Below are 19,458 nucleotides of genomic sequence, written 5' to 3'. Positions count from 1 at the left end.
TTTCCTACAGACAATGACTAGCACCCACTTTCCTACAGACAATGACTAGCACCCACTTTCCTACAGACAATGACTAGCACCCACATTCCTACAGACAATGACTAGCACCCACTTTCCTACAGACAATGACTAGCACCCACTTTCCTACAGACAATGACTAGCACCCACATTCCTACAGACAATGACTAGCACCCACTTTCCTACAGACAATGACTAGCACCCACATTCCTACAGACAACGACTAGCACCCACTTTCCTACAGACAATGACTAGCACCCACTTTCCTACAGACAATGACTAGCACCCACTTTCCTACAGACAATGACTAGCACCCACTTTCCTACAGACAATGACTAGCACCCACTTTCCTACAGACAATGACTAGCACCCACTTTCCTACAGACAATGACTAGCACCCACTTTCCTGCAGACAATGACTAGCACCCACCTGCCTGCAGACAATGACTAGCACCCACCTGCCTGCAGACAATGACGAGCACCCACCTGTTGTGCCTGCAGACAATGACTAGCACCCACCTGTTGTGCCTGCAGACAATGACTAGCACCCACCTGTTGTGCCTGCAGACAATGAATAGCACCAACCTGCCTGCAGACAACGACTAGCGGCGACTGCCTGCAGACAATGACTAGCACCCACCTGCCTGCAGACAATGACTAGCACCCACCTGCCTGCAGACAATGACTAGCACCCACGTGTTGTGCCTGCAGACAATGACTAGCACCCACCTGCCTGCAGACAATGACTAGCACCCACGTGTTGTGCCTGCAGACAATGACTAGCACCCACCTGCCTGCAGACAATGACTAGCACCCACCTGTTGTGCCTGCAGACAATGACTAGCACCAACCTGCCTGCAGACAATGACTAGCACCCACCTGTTTTGCCTGCAGACAATGACTAACACCCACCTGTTTTGCCTGCAGACAACGACTAGCACCCACCTGTTGTGCCTGCAGACAACGACTAGCACCCACCTGTTGTGCCTGCAGACAACGACTAGCACCCACCTGCCTGCAGACAAAGACTATCACTCACCTGCATGTAGACAACGACTAGCACCCACCTGTTGTGCCTGCAGACAACGACTAGCACCCACCTGTTGTGCCTGCAGACAACGACTAGCACCCACCTGCCTGCAGACAAAGACTATCACTCACCTGCATGTAGACAAAGACTAGCACCCACCTGCCTGTAGACAAAGACTAGCACCCACCTATTGTGCCTGCAGATGACGACTAGCACCCACCTATTGTGCCTGCAGATGACGACTAGCACCCACCTGTTGTGCCTGCAGATAACGACTAGCACCCACCTGTTGTGCCTGCAGATAACGACTAGCACCCACCTGTTGTGCCTGCAGATAACGACTAGCACCCACCTGTTGTGCCTGCAGATAACGACTAGCACCCACCTGTTGTGCCTGCAAACAATGACTAGCACCCACCTGTTGTGCCTGCAGACAATGACTAGCACCCACCTGTTGTGCCTGCAGACAATGACTAGCACCCACCTGTTGTGCCTGCAGACAATGACTAGCACCCACCTGTTGTGCCTGCAGACAATGACTAGCACCCACCTGTTGTGCCTGCAGACAATGACTAGCACCCACCTGTTGTGCCTGCAGACAATGACTAGCACCCACCTGTTGTGCCTGCAGACAATGACTAGCACCCACCTGTTGTGCCTGCAGACAATGACTAGCACCCACCTGTTGTGCCTGCAGACAATGACTAGCACCCACCTGTTGTGCCTGCAGACAATGACTAGCACCCACCTGTTGTGCCTGCAGACAATGACTAGCACCCACCTGTTGTGCCTGCAGACAATGACTAGCACCCACCTGTTATGCCTGCAGACGATGACTAGCACCAGTGTGAGGACCACTGTAAGCACCAGCAGGCTGACGAGGACGATCCAGAGGATGGTGATGTAGGCGTCGGTGGTGAAGTAGTTGCCGTCCACGGTCCGTTGTTTGGGCTGGGGGGCGAACTCCCCACCTACAATACCTGAGATAGATGGGAATGTCAAGGTGAGTAGTTAGAAGGGAATAATAGGGTGAGTAGAGTTAGAAGGGAATGGTAGGGTGAGTAGAGTTAGAAGGGAATGGTAGGGTGAGTAGAGTTAGAAGGGAATGGTAGGGTGAGTAGAGTTAGAAGGGAATGGTAGGGTGAGTACTTAGAAGGGAATGGTAGGGTGAGTAGAGTTAGAAGGGAATTGTAGGGTGAGTAGAGTTAGAAGGGAATGGTAAGGTGAGTAGAGTTAGAAGGGAATGGTAGGGTGAGTAGAGTTAGAAGGGAATGGTAGGGTGAGTAGAGTTAGAAGGGAATGGTAGGGTGAGTAGAGTTAGAAGGGAATGGTAGGGTGAGTACTTAGAAGGGAATGGTAGGGTGAATAGTTAGAAGGGAATGGTAGGGTGAGTAGAGTTAGAAGGGAATGGTAGGGTGAGTAGAGTTAGAAGGGAATGGTAGGGTGAGTAGAGTTAGAAGGGAATGGTAGGGTGAGTAGAGTTAGAAGGGAATGGTAGGGTGAGTACTTAGAAGGGAATGGTAGGGTGAATAGTTAGAAGGGAATGGTAGGGTGAGTAGAGTTAGAAGGGAATGGTAGGGTGAGTAGAGTTAGAAGGGAATGGTAGGGTGAGTAGAGTTAGAAGGGAATGGTAGGGTGAGTAGAGTTAGAAGGGAATGGTAGGGTGAGTAGAGTTAGAAGGGAATGGTAGGGTGAGTAGAGTTAGAAGGGAATGGTAGGATGAGTAGTTAGAAGGGAATGGTAGGATGAGTAGTTAGAAGGGAATGGTAGGGTGAGTAGAGTTAGAAGGGAATGGTAGGATGAGTAGTTAGAAGGGAATGGTAGGATGAGTAGTTAGAAGGGAATGGTAGGGTGAGTAGAGTTAGAAGGGAATGGTAGGGTGAGTAGAGTTAGAAGGGAATGGTAGGGTGAGTAGAGTTAGAAGGGAATGGTAGGGTGAGTAGAGTTAGAAGGGAATGGTAGGATGAGTAGTTAGAAGGGAATGGTAGGATGAGTAGTTAGAAGGGAATGGTAGGGTGAGTAGAGTTAGAAGGGAATGGTAGGATGAGTAGTTAGAAGGGAATGGTAGGATGAGTAGTTAGAAGGGAATGGTAGGGTGAGTAGAGTTAGAAGGGAATGGTAGGGTGAGTAGAGTTAGAAGGGAATGGTAGGGTGAGTAGAGTTAGAAGGGAATGGTAGGGTGAGTAGAGTTAGAAGGGAATGGTAGGGTGAGTAGAGTTAGAAGGGAATGGTAGGGTGAATAGAGTTAGAAGGGAATGGTAGGGTGAGTAGAGTTAAAGGGGAATGGTAGGGTGAGTAGAGTTAGAAGGGAATGGTAGGGTGAGTAGAGTTAGATGGGAATGTCAGGGAAGGTAGAGTTAGCTAGGAATTGCAGGGTAAGTGGAGTATAAGAGAAATGCAGAGTAAGCAATTTCCCTAGCGTATATTGTGGCATTCCCCCTTTTATTGCTTTTATACATATAAAACAAAGTGACATTTAGCCCATCCTCAAGTATAACATATAGTCTTGTCTGTTTTAAAATCCGAAAATTGATTTGAACGACTTCAAGAACTGTATTCCAAAGCCACTCTTACGAGGCCGATGTTTTTCATTAAAGGTAAACATTACACAGAAAACCAACTCACCAAATTTCAAATCTTTAGTATCCCACGTGATGTTGACTTCCGCTTCCGGAAATTTGAGCTGAGGCTCGATAAAGTTGGCGCCTAAACGATCCAGACGTTCGTCGTCGCTGTGGTCAAGGAAGACGGGGGGAGGGGTCGTGGTGGAGGGCGTGGCTTCCTTGGCGGGAAATATGAAGTCGTAGCTGGCGTGGAACCCGGTCCGCTGGACGTAGCTGTCCGTCTTGAAGGTGACGTAGAGGGTGTTTCCGGAGGAGAGCAGAGGAGCAGGCGCCTCATGGGAGCAGAACCTGATTGGTGGTGGATTAGTTAGAACTTAGTTTTTGAAAGATAGTGCTTTAAAACTATGAAGCAAGCACACGCTCCTAGTTGTTGTTTTCTGTGTATAAGGTCTCTGCAGTTTGCAAATTTACGTCTTGGTGTCAGCCCCCCCTCCCCCACCAGAGTTTCTTCCAGGCATCTCTTCATCGCGCCCCCCCCCCCCCCCCCCCACCGAACGAAATGGAATTTACATAGAAAATATATACTTTTGACAGTGTCCGCCCCCCGGAAATAGTTGTCCGCCCCCCCCCCCCCCACCGAAAATTTCAAGTGCACCCCCGGAGAAAAAAGTCTGGAAGAAACACTGTCCCCCGTCCCCCCCGGTGTGATTGTCAATTTGTACATAAAATACTTTTTAACAATTTACTGAAATGTGAAAAAAACACATTTTTTCTATATATCTTGCAATTTTGTTGTCTTGGTGTCACCTTCCCCAAAATGGTGTCACCACCCAAAATGGTGTCACCCCCCAAAATGGTGTCACCCGGAGCGGTCCGCATTCCCCGATCCCGCCTCGCTACGGCTCTGGGTAAACCTACTTCAAGAGATCAAAGTGTTTCAGAGATTTTTCTCCGGGGTGGGGAGGAGGGAGGGGGGGGGGGCAAGGACAGACACTAGAGTAACCCAATCTCGACTTAACAGGCAAACAAACAACCTAACTCGTGTTCTGTTACCTGGCCAGTCGAACATCGGACACGGAGGATCCGTCGTTGACCTCTATGACGTCATGTTTGTCGGTGCAGCCCCCGTACGCCTGGCTGTCTAGATCAATGGTGGTGAACTTGAGAGTTATCTTCGCTTGCTCCGGGGCCTAGTGGTGAAAGAAATTCGGTCAAGGTAGGATATTTTTAGTAACAGTTTGATGCGGGCAGTAGGATAAACCTAGAAGCTAGATCTCCAAATAGACTCAAGTTTAAAAAAAAAAAAAAAAAAAACATAATTAAAACCCGATCTCGTCATAACTAAGAGTTATAAGAACACAGTTTTCAAAGAAAATGAATAAAAAATACAATGCTTAGTCTTTCAAAATATGTAGAACCAAAACAATATAATACGTTTTCAACGATATTAACGATAACGATAAAAAGTACAATAGGTCCATGTTTTTTGTGTGTATCAGTTACCCGTTAAGTAAATAATTAATTTAATTAAAGACGTGGCGTAGAGGTAGAGCGCTAGATTCTAACCCGAAAATCTCGAGTTCGAATCCGGGTTCAAGTCAGTTGAACGTCCTTAAGTCCACCCAACTCTGATGGGTACCTAACTCATTTAGAGAAAGTAAAGGCGGTTGGGCATAGTGCTGACCACACTATCCCTTCATATGCCGAGGTAACAAAAACAACTCTACTCCACTAACCTCATGGACCGTCATGTTCGAAAAGAGAACTTTACATTTACATGATGCAAATACAATAATTTCAAGGTGATACAATACGGAATTTGAAATGGATCATCTATAACCTATTTAATACAAGTATTTTTGGCCTTGCGGCTATCTCTGCTGATTTGCGGTTGTCATAGCAACAACCAGTTTGATGGACATTTAAAATAAAAAAAAAACATAATATTTATTCTGGTGAGAAAAAACTAATTTGTATCCAAATAATCAAGCCCTAACCGCTCGTCCGTTTCCCTTCAGCCTACCCGGCATGCCAATTCGGATTGAAAATTTGTCAAATCCTGGCATGCGGATATTAATCAAAAATGGCAGCTCACATACACCCGCGACATGCGCACTAATCCCGGGGATGTTTCGCCTCACCGCCGCGCCAGAATCGATCGTCGGAAACGGTTAAAACCAGAGGCAACGGTTCTAGCAGTAGCGTAGCGAGGGGGGCGGGGGACGGGACATATGTCCCAGGGCGCCGACCTTAGGGGGCGCCAAATGGGTTGGAAAAATAAATTGAAAGGTTGAGGGGGGTGCAAATCGAAATCTTGAGGGGGGTGCAAATCGAAAGTTTGAGGAGGGGGGGTGCAAATCGAAATCTTGAGGGTGGGGTGTGCAAATCGAAAAGTTTGTCCGTGGTCGCCGGGAAGGGTCGCTACGCCTCTGGGTTCTAGGGTTGAGGTCTATGCCCCCCCCCCCCTCCACACACACCCAACTTTGGAAAATCTTAAGCTTAGCTTTTGTTTTTTTTAAAAATCAAATGCTAGATCTACTTATTTGAACATATCACTGCGTACTAACACTTTATTTTTGTTACTAAAGCATCGGTGGTAATCTCCAACCTTAAACTAAAGCAAACCATTGATTCTTAGAAATCTTGTAGGTCTACATACCATCATGTCAATTTTAAGGTAATGATCATTATGTTGACATGTACCAAAAAGGTATTTTTGTACATTTTACATTTACTTATTAAAATTTAAAGCAGGAGCTGAAAAATAATTAACAAATTTAACGTTTTAATTATCATTGTTATAAAATTAGTTTATTCAGAGGACTTGAAAATACTTGCGTTTGCCTTTAGGTTAAATTTCTTTTTACACTAAAAAAAAAACCGTCAATTTAAACACAATTTCAGTTTACTAAAACACAATTTAAGTGAGTATTTTTAAATCTCAATGTTAGATTGACCATTCTGGGTCATCCATAAATGACGTCACACTCGTAGGGGGGAGGTCCGTAATTTTGTGACGATGTGGGGGGAGGGGGTTCAGATGTTGCGACGTCACATTTTTGCATTTAAAAAAAGCAATGTTAGAAAACGAATTTTAGACTTTATTTCGCGTTTTAGATAACTGTTTTAATAAATTGTAATAGTTTAGACAAGATTTTGGAAACATAACGATGTTTAAAAAAAATTCAACTGCAATTTTGAGGGGGGGGGGGGGGGTTGTAGGTTTAGGTGTGACGTCATTTTAGGGGGGGGGAGGTCTGGCTTTTTGTGACGACGTGTGACGGAGGGGAAGGGGGAGGTAAAAATCGTCAAAAAAAAAAGCGTGACGTCATTTATGGATGACCCCTCTCTCTTCCGGTGTAAGAATTTTTTTTACGAAATGACTACTCGGAGCAAACTGCAAACCGCCAAGCCTCTCCCAGGCCCTAGGCTAGGCGGAGGAAATATATATGACGTAATAGTTTATAGTGATAACTTCACTATACGCTTGCTAAGACGAGATCTAGTAGTGACGAGAAATAAAATCTTATTTCGGTACCGAAAATTGTTTGTGCTACATTAGCGACATCTGTTTCTTTATTTTGCTACACATAAGACATAAGCATGTTAATATCTGCGTTTTCAATGTTCCGGATTTTAAATTCAGAAAAGAAAAAAAGCAGAATGTAAACATACATCTGCACATGGTAATTAAATTCGCTGTATTGTGCTCAAATATTAAACGATCATGCTGTGCCCATAGACATTAAAGTACTTGTCGCCATGGTTACAATTGTAAACAAATCTAATGATGAAGCGCGGAAGCCTTTTCTGTACACGATAAACCCTCTTTGAAACTTGTGCCCGTGTAACGTGAAAATGTAATAAACTACCGGCTCAATAGTTCAGTCTGTGGTGAAAAAAATTGTACACTTTTTATATAGCAAATAGAAATTAATTAAAAATGTCTGCTTGATTATATAAAATATTATTTGTTTTCTTTCTTTTTGCTAAGACTTGTTTTAATTATCGAAATTTCAAATTTAAATTGATTCAGAATCACTTGTTGGTAATATATAATATTATCATTTGCTCTGGGAAACGGCATTCGGTCTTTCGGGAATTTGTCGCATGCCCATTTAAGGGAGACAATTTATACATCATTTCCTAAAATTGACAAAATGCCATACTTTAATATCCAAAATAACAATTTCCTAAATTTTTAATAAAAAAATAGCCAGAAAAATATCTTTTGTATAATTTTATCTATTATAATACAATAATTATGTTCATATAGAATATTTACTTAAGTATAACATTACATAAACACTAACTGCCTTGAACATCAATTTTATTAAGTATTGCGAATTCACCACATTATTCGAAATTGGGTAGGCAATAATAGTGTTTGTTTTAATTTTTACTTGTTCGTATATACGAAGTATAGAGAAAGTCTTGTAATCGTGCCTAAAAAAAAAATCGAGATTTTTACAAATCTCAAATCTCGAGAAAGTTTAGGGGAGATCACTCCCGATTTATTTTTAAAATACTAGTGTATTATGTATTTAAACACAAAATCGTGTATTATACGCCAAACATCTTGAGAGTGAAAAAAAAAATAGCTATCAGTATAAGTGTTAATCTACAAGTGTTCTCACATATCGAATGATGAGGATAGTAATGCAATAGCGGAAGACTTCGGGACAAAGATAATAAATGTTATTACATGCTTGAGGCATATAAAAATGTATAAGTAAAAATACTAGGTAGTGGAGAATACAAGGCAGAGCGCCCCCTCCCCCACCATGCACCCCCTAGATTCGCCAATGACTACACCACACACCTGTATGGTCCAGGCACAGTTGAGCACAGGTAGAGCGTCCCCCCCCCACCCTGCACCCCCTAGATTCGCCAATGACTACACCACACACCTGTATGGTCCAGGCACAGTTGAGCACAGATAGAGCGCCCCCCCACCATGCACCCCCTAGATTCGCCAATAATAACGTCACTTACCTGTATGGTCCAGGCACAGTTGAGCCCAGGAGAGTACTGTTCAGGCCACTGGGGTGAGGCGATCTCCCCGCGGTCAGACTTGAGCAGAGCCCGGCACGGCCAGTCTGGGGAGAGGCAACATAACGCTTTAGTCACTGGTCAAATATAGGCATGGCTATTGGCCAGTCTTTAGTCACTGGTCAAATATAGGCATGGCTATTGGCCAGTCTTTAGTCACTGGTCAAATATAGGCATGGCTATTGGCCAGTCTAGGGAGAGGCAACATAACGCTTTAGTCACTGGTCAAATATAGGCATGGCTATTGGCCAGTGTGGGGAGAGACAACATAACGCTTTAGTCACTGGTCAAATATAGGCATGGCTATTGGCCAGTCTAGGGAGAGGCAACATAACGCTTTAGTCACTGGTCAAGTATAGGCATGGCTATTGGCCAGTCTGGGGAGAGGCAACATAACGCTTTAATCACTGGTCAAGTATAGGCATGGCTATTGGCCAGTCTAGGGAGAGGCAACATAACGCTTTAGTCACTGGTCAAATATAAGCATGGCTATTGGCGATGGTTTTTTTTAGACATCTCATACAGTGGGGGGGGGGGGAGCAGTGCTCCCTCGGAGAATCTTTTCTCTAATGTACCAACTTTGGAAAAGAACAAAACTAAGCACAAATGCAAACACAAAAACAACGCAAACACAACATAAAAGAATACACAAACATAACACAAACGAAAACGCAAACATAAAAATAATGCAAACACAAATGCAAACGCAAAAAACACAAACGAAAACACAAGCGCAAACACAAACACAAAAAAACGTGAAACAAATGTAAGTGTTTAAGTATGATTAGTTTGACTTTGCGCATTTTTTTCTGTCTGCGCAATTTTCAGTTACATAGTATTCTAATTGCGCATTTTTCTGGGAATATTTTTTTTTTCATATTTGTTTTTTTTTTCCCCACGTTTTCTTTAACTTGCTTTCTCTGTGTGTTTGTCTTTCCAATCCAATCTTGCGATCGAAATTTCTGGCACTTCCCAGTTAGCTAGCGCGCTGAAATTTTCAGGGAAGCTTTGTTTTGGATGACAATTGAATATTCTATTGTTTTTATTACTAAATTAATCCATGGAAACATTTTATTGATCATTTTAGACCGCTATATAATTGAACCAAAAAACGTGGGGGAAAAGGGACATTACCCAGTAACTGTAATTTGATGAAAACAAGGTTCGGCACTCCCCCTCTTTTTGCTTACTGAGTAGTTGTCACGCTGTGTTTGTGTACAAACAACCATAACGTAACAACTGGTGGCCAGTATGGGGGAGACGATATGGTCGAGTGGTTGGGCACACGATTGCTATCCCACTCGACACGGGTTCAAATCTATGTGTTCTAGTCAGTAACGTATTCACACAACGTGTTTTTTACGAGTTGTCTTTTTACGAGTTGTCTTCGTTTACCCAAAAAAAAGTGAAAAGATAAAATCGATAGCAAGATTTACATGCAAACAAACAGACAAACACTAAAAAGTAGAAAATAATAATCATTAAAAAAGTTTTTAAAAACCCACGTTTTCTGATTGAACTAAAAAGTAGAAAATAAATACTATACATCACAATAATGCAAGCGATCACTCTACTATAAGCTATCAAAAACGTGGGGCGCCGTGATTTTCTTACAGTTTCTAATACTGTTGACTCTCTACAAGCTCCCTAATAAAAGTCAATAGTATTATCTAATCAATAGTAATATAACTTTTACTTCGGCGACCCACGTTTTTGATAGCTTATAGTAGAGTGATCGCTTGCATTATTGTGATGTATAGTATTTATTTTCTACTTTTTAGTTCAATCAGAAAACGTGGGTTTTTAAAAACTTTTTTAATGATTATTTTATTCAATTAAATTCTGATCGCCTTACCTCCCTTGAACACGACCTTAAACCCTTGCGCATCAGAGTGACCGTTCGTGATGAAATTAAAATGGACGAGGTTAGTCTTGCTGATGTATGTCGTCATGGGCGGACTTGCGCAGAACCAAGTCTCGCCCTGTGGCGTCGACTCCATGATCCTCAGCCGGTCGTTGACCTGGGCGCACGGATTTGTTTGTCGTTTGCCGAGGTCAAAGTGGATAAAGGTAAACATAATCACCTGGAAAAGTGGATAAAGGTAAACATAATCACCTGGAAAAGTGGATAAAGGTAAACATAATCACCTGGAAATGTGGATAAAGGTAAACATAATCACCTGGAAAAGTGGATAAAGGTAAACATAATCACCTGGAAAAGTGGATATAGGTAAACATAATCACCTGGAAAAGTGGATAAAGGTAAACAAAATCACCTGGAAAAGTGGATAAAGGTAAACATAATCACCTGGAAAAGTGGATATAGGTAAACATAATCACCTGGAAAAGTGGATATAGGTAAACATAATCACCCGGAAAAGTGGATATAGGTAAACATAATCACCTGAAAAAGTGGATATAGGTAAACATAATCACCTGGAAAAGTGGATAAAGGTAAACATAATCACCTGGAAAAGTGGATAAAGGTAAACATAATCACCTGGAAAAGTGGATAATGGTAAACATAATCACCTGGAAAAGTGGATAAAGGTAAACATAATCACCTGGAAAAGTGGATAAAGGTAAACATAATCACCTGGAAAAGTGGATATAGGTAAACATAATCACCTGGAAAAAATAATACCGAACAGGTATTGCATCGAGACGGTAAACAAAAGAAAAAAATAACAAACAGGTAATGAGTCTTGATTAATACAAAACAAGAAAACATTTTTTTGTGTTATATAATTCAGAGGCTTAGCGACCCTTCCCGGCGCCCGGGGACAAACTATCGCTTTGCACCCCCTCTCAAACTTTCGATTTGCACCCCCCTCAAACTTTTGATTTGCACCCCCTTCAAACTGTCAATTTGTTTTTCCAGCTAATTTTGGCGCCCCTTGTGTCGGCGCACGGGCCGGCACGGGGACATGTTCCCCCCCCCCCCCACTCCCCCCCCCACTCCCCCCCCCCCATCGCTACGCCTCTGATATAACTACTTTCTTTTATGCAGTATAAAACATCTAAATACAAAACGTATACACGCTCGTAAATAAAGTCCTAAGGACGATCCATTTCTTTTAGATAGAAACGTAAACATTGCTAAAAGTTTTCAAACAAGCTAGATCTATACTGTTTATTTTTTCTTCAATTTAGCGTTTATTTTCGTCTACACAAATTTCTATCTATTTCGAAAAAAAAATGTTTTCGTTTACTTTTGCCTGTACAAACAAACAAGCAATGTTTGTCAATGCGGGCTTCCATAGTGGTGGTTTATCTCAAGGAAAACAATCTTAAAACCACAGTAAACACATCTTTTCCTTTGTCGTGTGGTTTTTGTTAGAGGTTTTTTTCCCTCTAAAACTTGAAGGATCGCTGCTTCGAAGCAGTAAGGTAAAGTTTCCCTTTCAAACCTGACGGTCTATGGGGCAAGTGAAGTTGAGTTCACTTGTTTCTGTGACCTCGGCATATGAAGAGATAGTGTGGTCAGCACTATGCCCAGCCGCCTTTACTTTCCCTAACGTGAGTTAGGTACCCATCAGAGTTGTGTGGACTCAGGGACGGTCTACTGACTTGACCAGGATTGATTCGAACTCGAGACATTCGGGTTAGTAGTCCAGTTCTCTACCACTCCGTCCCGCTTCGAAGCAGTGGTTGCCAATAATTTTTTTTGGTATAAGTAATGAATGTAGATTTTGATCACTAACAATTAGGTTTAGATCATGTTATTATATTTCGCTACTAGTTTAGAGTGTTTATATAAAAATTTAATGTTATATACAGTGGCGTAACTAGGGGAGGGCGGGTGGGGCGGCCGCCCCGGGCGTCAAACTGGGCAAAAGTAATAATTAAAAACTTAATTCTGATCTCAATGACTGAATGATACACAGGTGAATTTAACAAAAATAGACTACTGCTTTGCTTTCCTGACTGACTTAACTGTTTACAATTTTTGTGACATCAAAATGTGGTTCAAATTTGATTGGTCGCCCCGGGCGCCGGAATGAGTCGCAACGCCCCTGGTTATATGTCGTCCACTGATATGTGTCAAATAATGACAGTTATATAACGAAAGAGGGGGGGGGTTGAGGGAAGGTGCGCCAGAGCTGGATGGATAGTTAAAAAACATGAATTCTTATAAACTAATGTTGAAACAAAGCTTTAGTTTTAAAATATTATTACATCATGTATTGTGTGTATGGGTAGGGGCGGGGGGGGGGGGGGCGGGAAGGGAAGGGAAGTGGAGCTAAAGAGGGTGAGTTAAAACTGAAGCCAAAAAGACAGATTAGTAGAAAAGAATTCTAGAGGTATTTTTTTTCTTTTCTTCTTTCAATTGTCTTTGATTTCAGACTTAGGAATGGGGGGGGGGGGGGGGGGAATGCAAAAAGGGGGGTAACGAATCAGCGCTGGGTCTGGCATTTAACGTAAGCAGACGCCAACCAAACGATTGATCACGTGGGAGGTTTCATCACCAAGCAACCATTACCACGTGACATCCATCCTCAACAGAAACGAGGCTTCACAAGGATAAACAACCCTCTTGAAATTTGGAACAAAACAACGCATTCCCTCCATTCCCTAGGATAGTCTAGTGCCCGAAAACTAACATATTAGAGATATGGGCTTCGTAATGTTGTTATTTGTTGTTAGAGTTCAATGTTTACACAAGGGAAATCACTCCTTTGTTTCACTCTTCATGATTACACCCATAGAGTTGCGCGCCTTGACGATAATGGCGGCCGAGCCCCTCTGCGCTTGCGTGATTATATTGACTGAAAAATCCCAGCATGCTTGAAACGGAACTGCATTGGAAGATCGCTCTTAGACAACTGACAAACAAGCTTTTAATGTGCCAGATTTTCCCCCCTCTCTCGTCTCTTATCTAATTTCTCTTTCTGTTATATCGACAGCACTACAGAATTTTATTTCTCTTGCCACGAGTTTGCGTTTTATCTTTCAGCCCAAATATTTTTTGGTGTCAGTTCTTAATGACAATAAACCGGTAGTGATCTCCCCTAAACTTTCTCGAATATTCTTATATAAAACAACAGGGGATGGTAACTGGGGATATAGTTATGATCTTTAATCCATTTTAAATACTGAAACTTTTAAAAATAGAATAGAATCTCAGTAAAAAACAATTGCGCACCAAGCGAACGCCTAATAAAGGTGTGTATAATAGTGCGCAATAGTATTAGTACTTTATAAATTTACATTAGTTTTTTGAGAAATCGGAAGTAGCGTAAAGTACTACTTCCGGTCAACGGAAATTACTCAAAATTTAACAGAAGGTAGAGAATTAGATCTTTTACTTACATGTGAAATTTCATTTATCTATCTGAAATAGTACTTAAGTTATAGGCTTTTGAAAAATTCAAAGTAGAAAAAGTACCACTTCCGGTTATCCGAAATCGCTCAAAAGTTGATACGGATCTACGATTTTGATATAATACTTGTATATGAAATTTCATCAACCTAGCTGTAACGGTACTCAAGTTATCGTGTTTACACACGGACACACACACACACACACACACGGACACACAGACATACGGACAAGATTGCAAAATTATGTTTTTCCGTATCAGTTAGATGTAAAACGTCGAGATTTGCAAAAATCTCGATTTTTTTTTTTTGCACGATTACAAGACTTTCTCTATACTTCGTATATACGAGAAAGTAAAAATTGAGTTCGGCAATAATGTGGGATGTTGTTGAAATATTAAAAAAAAAAAATTGGGTAAAAAAACAAACGAAACGAAAATATCAACTGACACGACAGTGTATTGTTTTTACTGTAGTAATGTTGATTGTATAAACGATTTCTGGGTACGTTATAACAGAGGCGTAGCGAGGGGGGGGGGGGGGGGGCGGGGGGGGGGGACATGTCCCCGGGCGCCGACCTTAGGGGGGGCGCCAAATCGAAAGTTTGAGGGGGGGGGGTGCAAATGAAAAGTTCGAGGGGGGGGGGGGTGCAAATCGAAAATTTGCTCCCGAGGGGGGCGCCGAATTGAAAGTATGTCCCCGGGCGCCGGGAAGGGTCGCTACGCCTCTGCGTTATAACGTTTTATACTCTGGTTACATGAGACCAATAAGTAATAGCTTTTTGTCAAGCCAGTGGCGTTGCTAGGTCGGGTGTCACCCGGTGCGGCACCTCATGATGTCACCCCCCACCTTAATTTTATTTGTAAATTAAATTTTGCAGTTGGTGTCAACCCCCCCCCCCCTCCCCCGCAAAACCTATAATACTAATGATGTTTATTTATAGTTGGTTTTTAATACAGCTGGGTGTATATTTGTTTTCTCTATAGTTTCCATGTTTATGTCATGGTATCACGTGACATAAGAGGACCCCCACCCCAAGCACGTGATGTACTTAAATTGTGTTCCGGCACTACCCACATCAATACATTTGGGTGCACGTGACCCCCCCCACCCAGCACGTGACTGAAGAGACCCCCTCCCCTCTAGCACGTGAGGTACTCACCTTATGTTCCGGCACGCGAATTGACCAGGTACAGTTCAGGTGGTGTGAGTAGTTCCGTGGCCAGCCGGGGCTAGCGAAGTCCCCCTGGAGAGTCGTGATCTGACCCCCACAGTCTGTCAGAGGTAGGGAATACTTTGTGATCTTGTGGTAGAACATCACACAAGGCACACACAGAACACAGAAGCCACACACAAACCACACACAAACCACACACAAACCACACACTAGCCACAGTCTGTCAGAGGTAGGGAAGACTTGGTGATATTGTGGTAGAACATCACACAAGGCACACACAGAACACACACAAACCACACACTAGCCACAATCTGTCAGAGGTAGGGAAGACTTGGTGATATTGTGGTAGAACATCACACAAGGCACACACAGAACACACACAGAACACAGAAGCCACACACAAACCACACACAAACCACACACTAGCCACAATCTGTCAGAGGTAGGGAAGACTTGGTGATTTTGTGGTAGAACATCACACAAGGCACACACAGAACACACACAGAACACAGAAGCCACACACAAACCACACACAAACCACACACAAACCACACACTAGCCACAATCTGTCAGAGGTAGGGAAGACTTGGTGATTTTGTGGTAGAACATCACACAAGGCACACACAGAACACACACAAACCACACACTAGCCACAATCTGTCAGAGGTAGGGAAGACTTGGTGATTTTGTGGTAGAACATCACACAAGGCACACACAGAACACACACAGAACACAGAAGCCACACACAAACCACACACAAACCACACACTAGCCACAATCTGTCAGAGGTAGGGAAGACTTGGTGATTTTGTGGTAGAACATCACACAAGGCACACACAGAACACACACAGAACACAGAAGCCACACACAAACCACACACAAACCACACACTAGCCACAATCTGTCAGAGGTAGGGAATACTTGGTGATTTTGTGGTAGAACATCACACAAGGCACACACAGAACACACACAAACCACACACAGGCCACAGTCTGTCAGAGGTAGGGAATACTTGGTGATGTTGTGGTAGAACATCACACAAGGCACACACATGACACACACAGGCCACACACAGGCCACACACAGGCCATAGACAAGCTACACACAGAACACACACTAGCTAAACACAAACAACACACATGACACCCACAGAACTCACACAAGACACACACTAGCCACACACATGTCACACACAGGCAACACAAAAACCACACACAAACCACACTAGCCACTTAAAAATCACACACTAGCCACACACAAACCACACACAAGCAACACACAAACCACACACAAACCACACTAGCCACATAAAAACCACACACTAGCCACACACAAACCACACACAGGCCACACACAAAATCACACACTAATCACACACTAGCCACACATAAATCATAAGCTCACCCCACTCTATACTACAAACCACCTCTATACCAGTGGTCCTTAACCTTTTCCGAGGTCCCAAACCACCACCCCACACAATACACACCTACACATCCCGCACTTAGAGCATGCCACAACACTTAACAAAACACAACTCCCATAAACACACCATAATACATACATCACAACCCCAGCCCATCCAAACACAACCCACATTCAATCACACCCAAACACACCAACCCCCACACAATCCCCCACAACGCTCAACCAAACAAGCTCCAATCAACTCACAATCTCACACAATCACACACAACCACACCAACCCTCACACAACTTACAGTCCTACTCTACTACACCCAACTCCACACACAACCCAGAAAGCCACACCCCCTAACAATCACCACACGACCTCACACAACTCCCCCACAAAACCCACACAACCCCACACACAAACTCATCACTCACCAAGAGAGGGTTTCAGCTCAAAATGATGAACTTGTGTTGATCCTTGGTTGAAAAGTTTCCCCACATCACTTCCTGTTTTCTTGCTCAACATACATGTACTTGTTTTTATCTAAAATTAAACAACAAACAACGCAAATTAAATAATCATATCGTAAAATAATTATATATGAATTAACGATTTTTTTTTACCAACATAATTTCTTTCAAATTATCTCAATAATTTTTTTTTTTAATTTGTCATTCAAACGATAGCTTGAAATTTGAAAACCTCATTTTCTAACGGTAATCATAGAATTTAACAGATGTTTTAAAAAACATCAATTTAAATTAAAAAAAAAAAGAAATAACATGTTTATAATACATTTTAAATGTGTTTCATGTCACCATCATATTTTTCAAAAGTCGAATTTCATAGTGGTTAATTGAAATTAAAACTCAAGGGATGCTGGATAAATTCGTTTTACTCACACACGGTATACCCAAGGGTAGTTCTGCGTATTTTGAGTGTTTATTTTATTAAACAAAACTTTCACTTCTGTTGTAAAACACCTCATTCTAACCGAAATGACAATAAATTATTGATCTTTTTAGTTGCTGGTTTAAATTTAAACTCTATAGAGCTGTAGTTGGTAGCCCATACTCCAGCAGGACAGAGAACTCTGGAGAGCTGTAGTTGGTGGCCCATACTCCAGGAGGAACTCTGGAGAGTTGTAGTTAGTGGCCCATACTCCAGTAGGACAGAGAACTCTCGAGAACTGTAGTTGGCGGCCCATACTCCAGCAGGACAGAGAACTCTCGAGAACTGTAGTTGGTGGCCCATAATCCAGCAGGACAGAGAACTCTGGAGAGCTGTAGTTGGTGGCCCATACTCCAGCAGGACAGAGAACTCTGGAGAGCTGTAGTTGGTGGCCCATACTCCAGCAGGACAGAGAACTCTATAGAGCTGTAGTTGGTGGCCCATACTCCAGCAGGACAGAGAACTCTGGAGAGCTGTAGTTGGTGGCCCATACTCCAGCAGGACAGATCTGTAGTTGCCTGCCCTTACAATTACACCGAACCCCCAACGGCCCATAACTCTTCACCCACAAAACTTTAGATATCAATCCTCTCTGAACGTGATTTAAGCGTGGCAAAAATAAATGAGAAAAAAAACTGTGTATAAAAAAATGTAAGTAAACAATTTTTTTCTCTTACATCAGACAGTGTAAGAGATGTATTGATTACTCGGTGTCCTGAACGCATCGTTGCGGACACACATAATCCACCTAGAGAGATTCGAGCTGAAATATTTTTTTCTAAAATTGCATGGTGATCGTCCCTGATATTCTCTCCCCTTGCAGGGCGCTAGCAGAATATTTACCGTGTCTACGGGCAGGGGAGATAACAGAATGGGTAGCCAGAATAGGGTACTATTTTATATGCAAGGGAAGTAATACAATATTTAACAATCACATAGTCGCTTTCATATACGCAGGGGAGGTAATGAAACCGCAAAGGTGCAATATTTTGTACTAGCCTTTTAGACACATAAGTAAACATAATACATAGTAAATAAAGGTCTTTGTTTTAAAACAATAAAACAAAAATTTAGTATGAGTTTTGTGTTAGAATTATAAATACACTTAATACATGCAAATAAAAGTTTTTGTTTTAAAAAAATAAAAAAACCAGTGTAAATTTGAACCCATTTGTTTTATATAGCCTTAACATCTCCTACAATCTTTGTTACGTGGTTCACGGTTATCATTATTATTCTAAAGCAGGGGTCGGCAACCTGCGGCTCGCGAGCCGCATGCGGCTCTTTTGATATCAAGATGCGGCTCTCCAGCTCCTTGAACAAATACTAATAATCTTAATAAAAAAATAAAAAATTTGAAATTAAAAAAATGTTAGTGGCTCTTTAAAACCAGGGAAATTTTGGAAAATTGTAACTTTTGGCTCTTCCGCTTCAAAAGGTTGCCGACCCCTGTTCTAAAGGTAGGATTACTAAAGTGAATTGACTAGATAACGCATACAGTTTGAATGTGATAAAAACAGAAACATTGTTCGATAAACTGACAGAACGATGGACGGACACAGATTAATGGAGATGGGGGTCGAGGTAGGAGGGGGGGTGGGGCGTGGGGGATAAAGATACCGGGGGAGGGGGGTGGGGCATAAAGATACTACGAGTATGCTGCCCTATACGTCCCCTCTCTCAATGGAAGTGCCCCCTACAACAAGACAAACATCTGCCCTATGACGGTCGAAATGGACGCGATGTTACAGGGATGAAAGGCCGCACCACGGGGCAAGGGGTGGGGTAAATATTTGATCACGTGGCTCCCGTCAGTTGTTTCTTCAACAGCTGTCATCGTTGTGTCAGACACGTTTCACTCGCGAGGGAAATAATTCACGGGATGCGTGTTGTAATACAACTCTTTGAGTGATTATGTAATACATATGTC

General features: G+C 42.6%; 1 protein-coding gene across 1 annotated transcript; it reads right to left on the bottom strand.

Annotated features, from left to right (window-relative positions):
- Positions 1–1,049: 1,049 nt before the first annotated feature.
- LOC131952192 (cubilin-like) lies at positions 1,050–15,256 on the bottom strand. Its single transcript, XM_059314759.1, has 7 exons — positions 15,149–15,256; positions 10,520–10,748; positions 8,608–8,711; positions 4,666–4,802; positions 3,674–3,960; positions 1,863–2,028; positions 1,050–1,155 (listed from the first exon to the last, which is right to left on the bottom strand). Exons 2-7 carry the CDS (start codon positions 10,740–10,742, stop codon positions 1,050–1,052), a joined length of 1,023 nt encoding a protein of 340 aa, XP_059170742.1. The 5' UTR covers positions 10,743–10,748; positions 15,149–15,256.
- Between the last annotated feature and the right edge of the window lie 4,202 nt (positions 15,257–19,458).

This window comes from Physella acuta, unplaced genomic scaffold (assembly GCF_028476545.2).
Source record: "Physella acuta isolate Inbredline_101_S28 unplaced genomic scaffold, ASM2847654v3 ptg000858l, whole genome shotgun sequence".
Classification (NCBI taxonomy): Eukaryota; Metazoa; Mollusca; class Gastropoda; family Physidae; genus Physella; species Physella acuta.
Note: the sequence above shows the minus strand (reverse complement) of the source record. Positions and strands in the feature narration are given on the sequence as shown.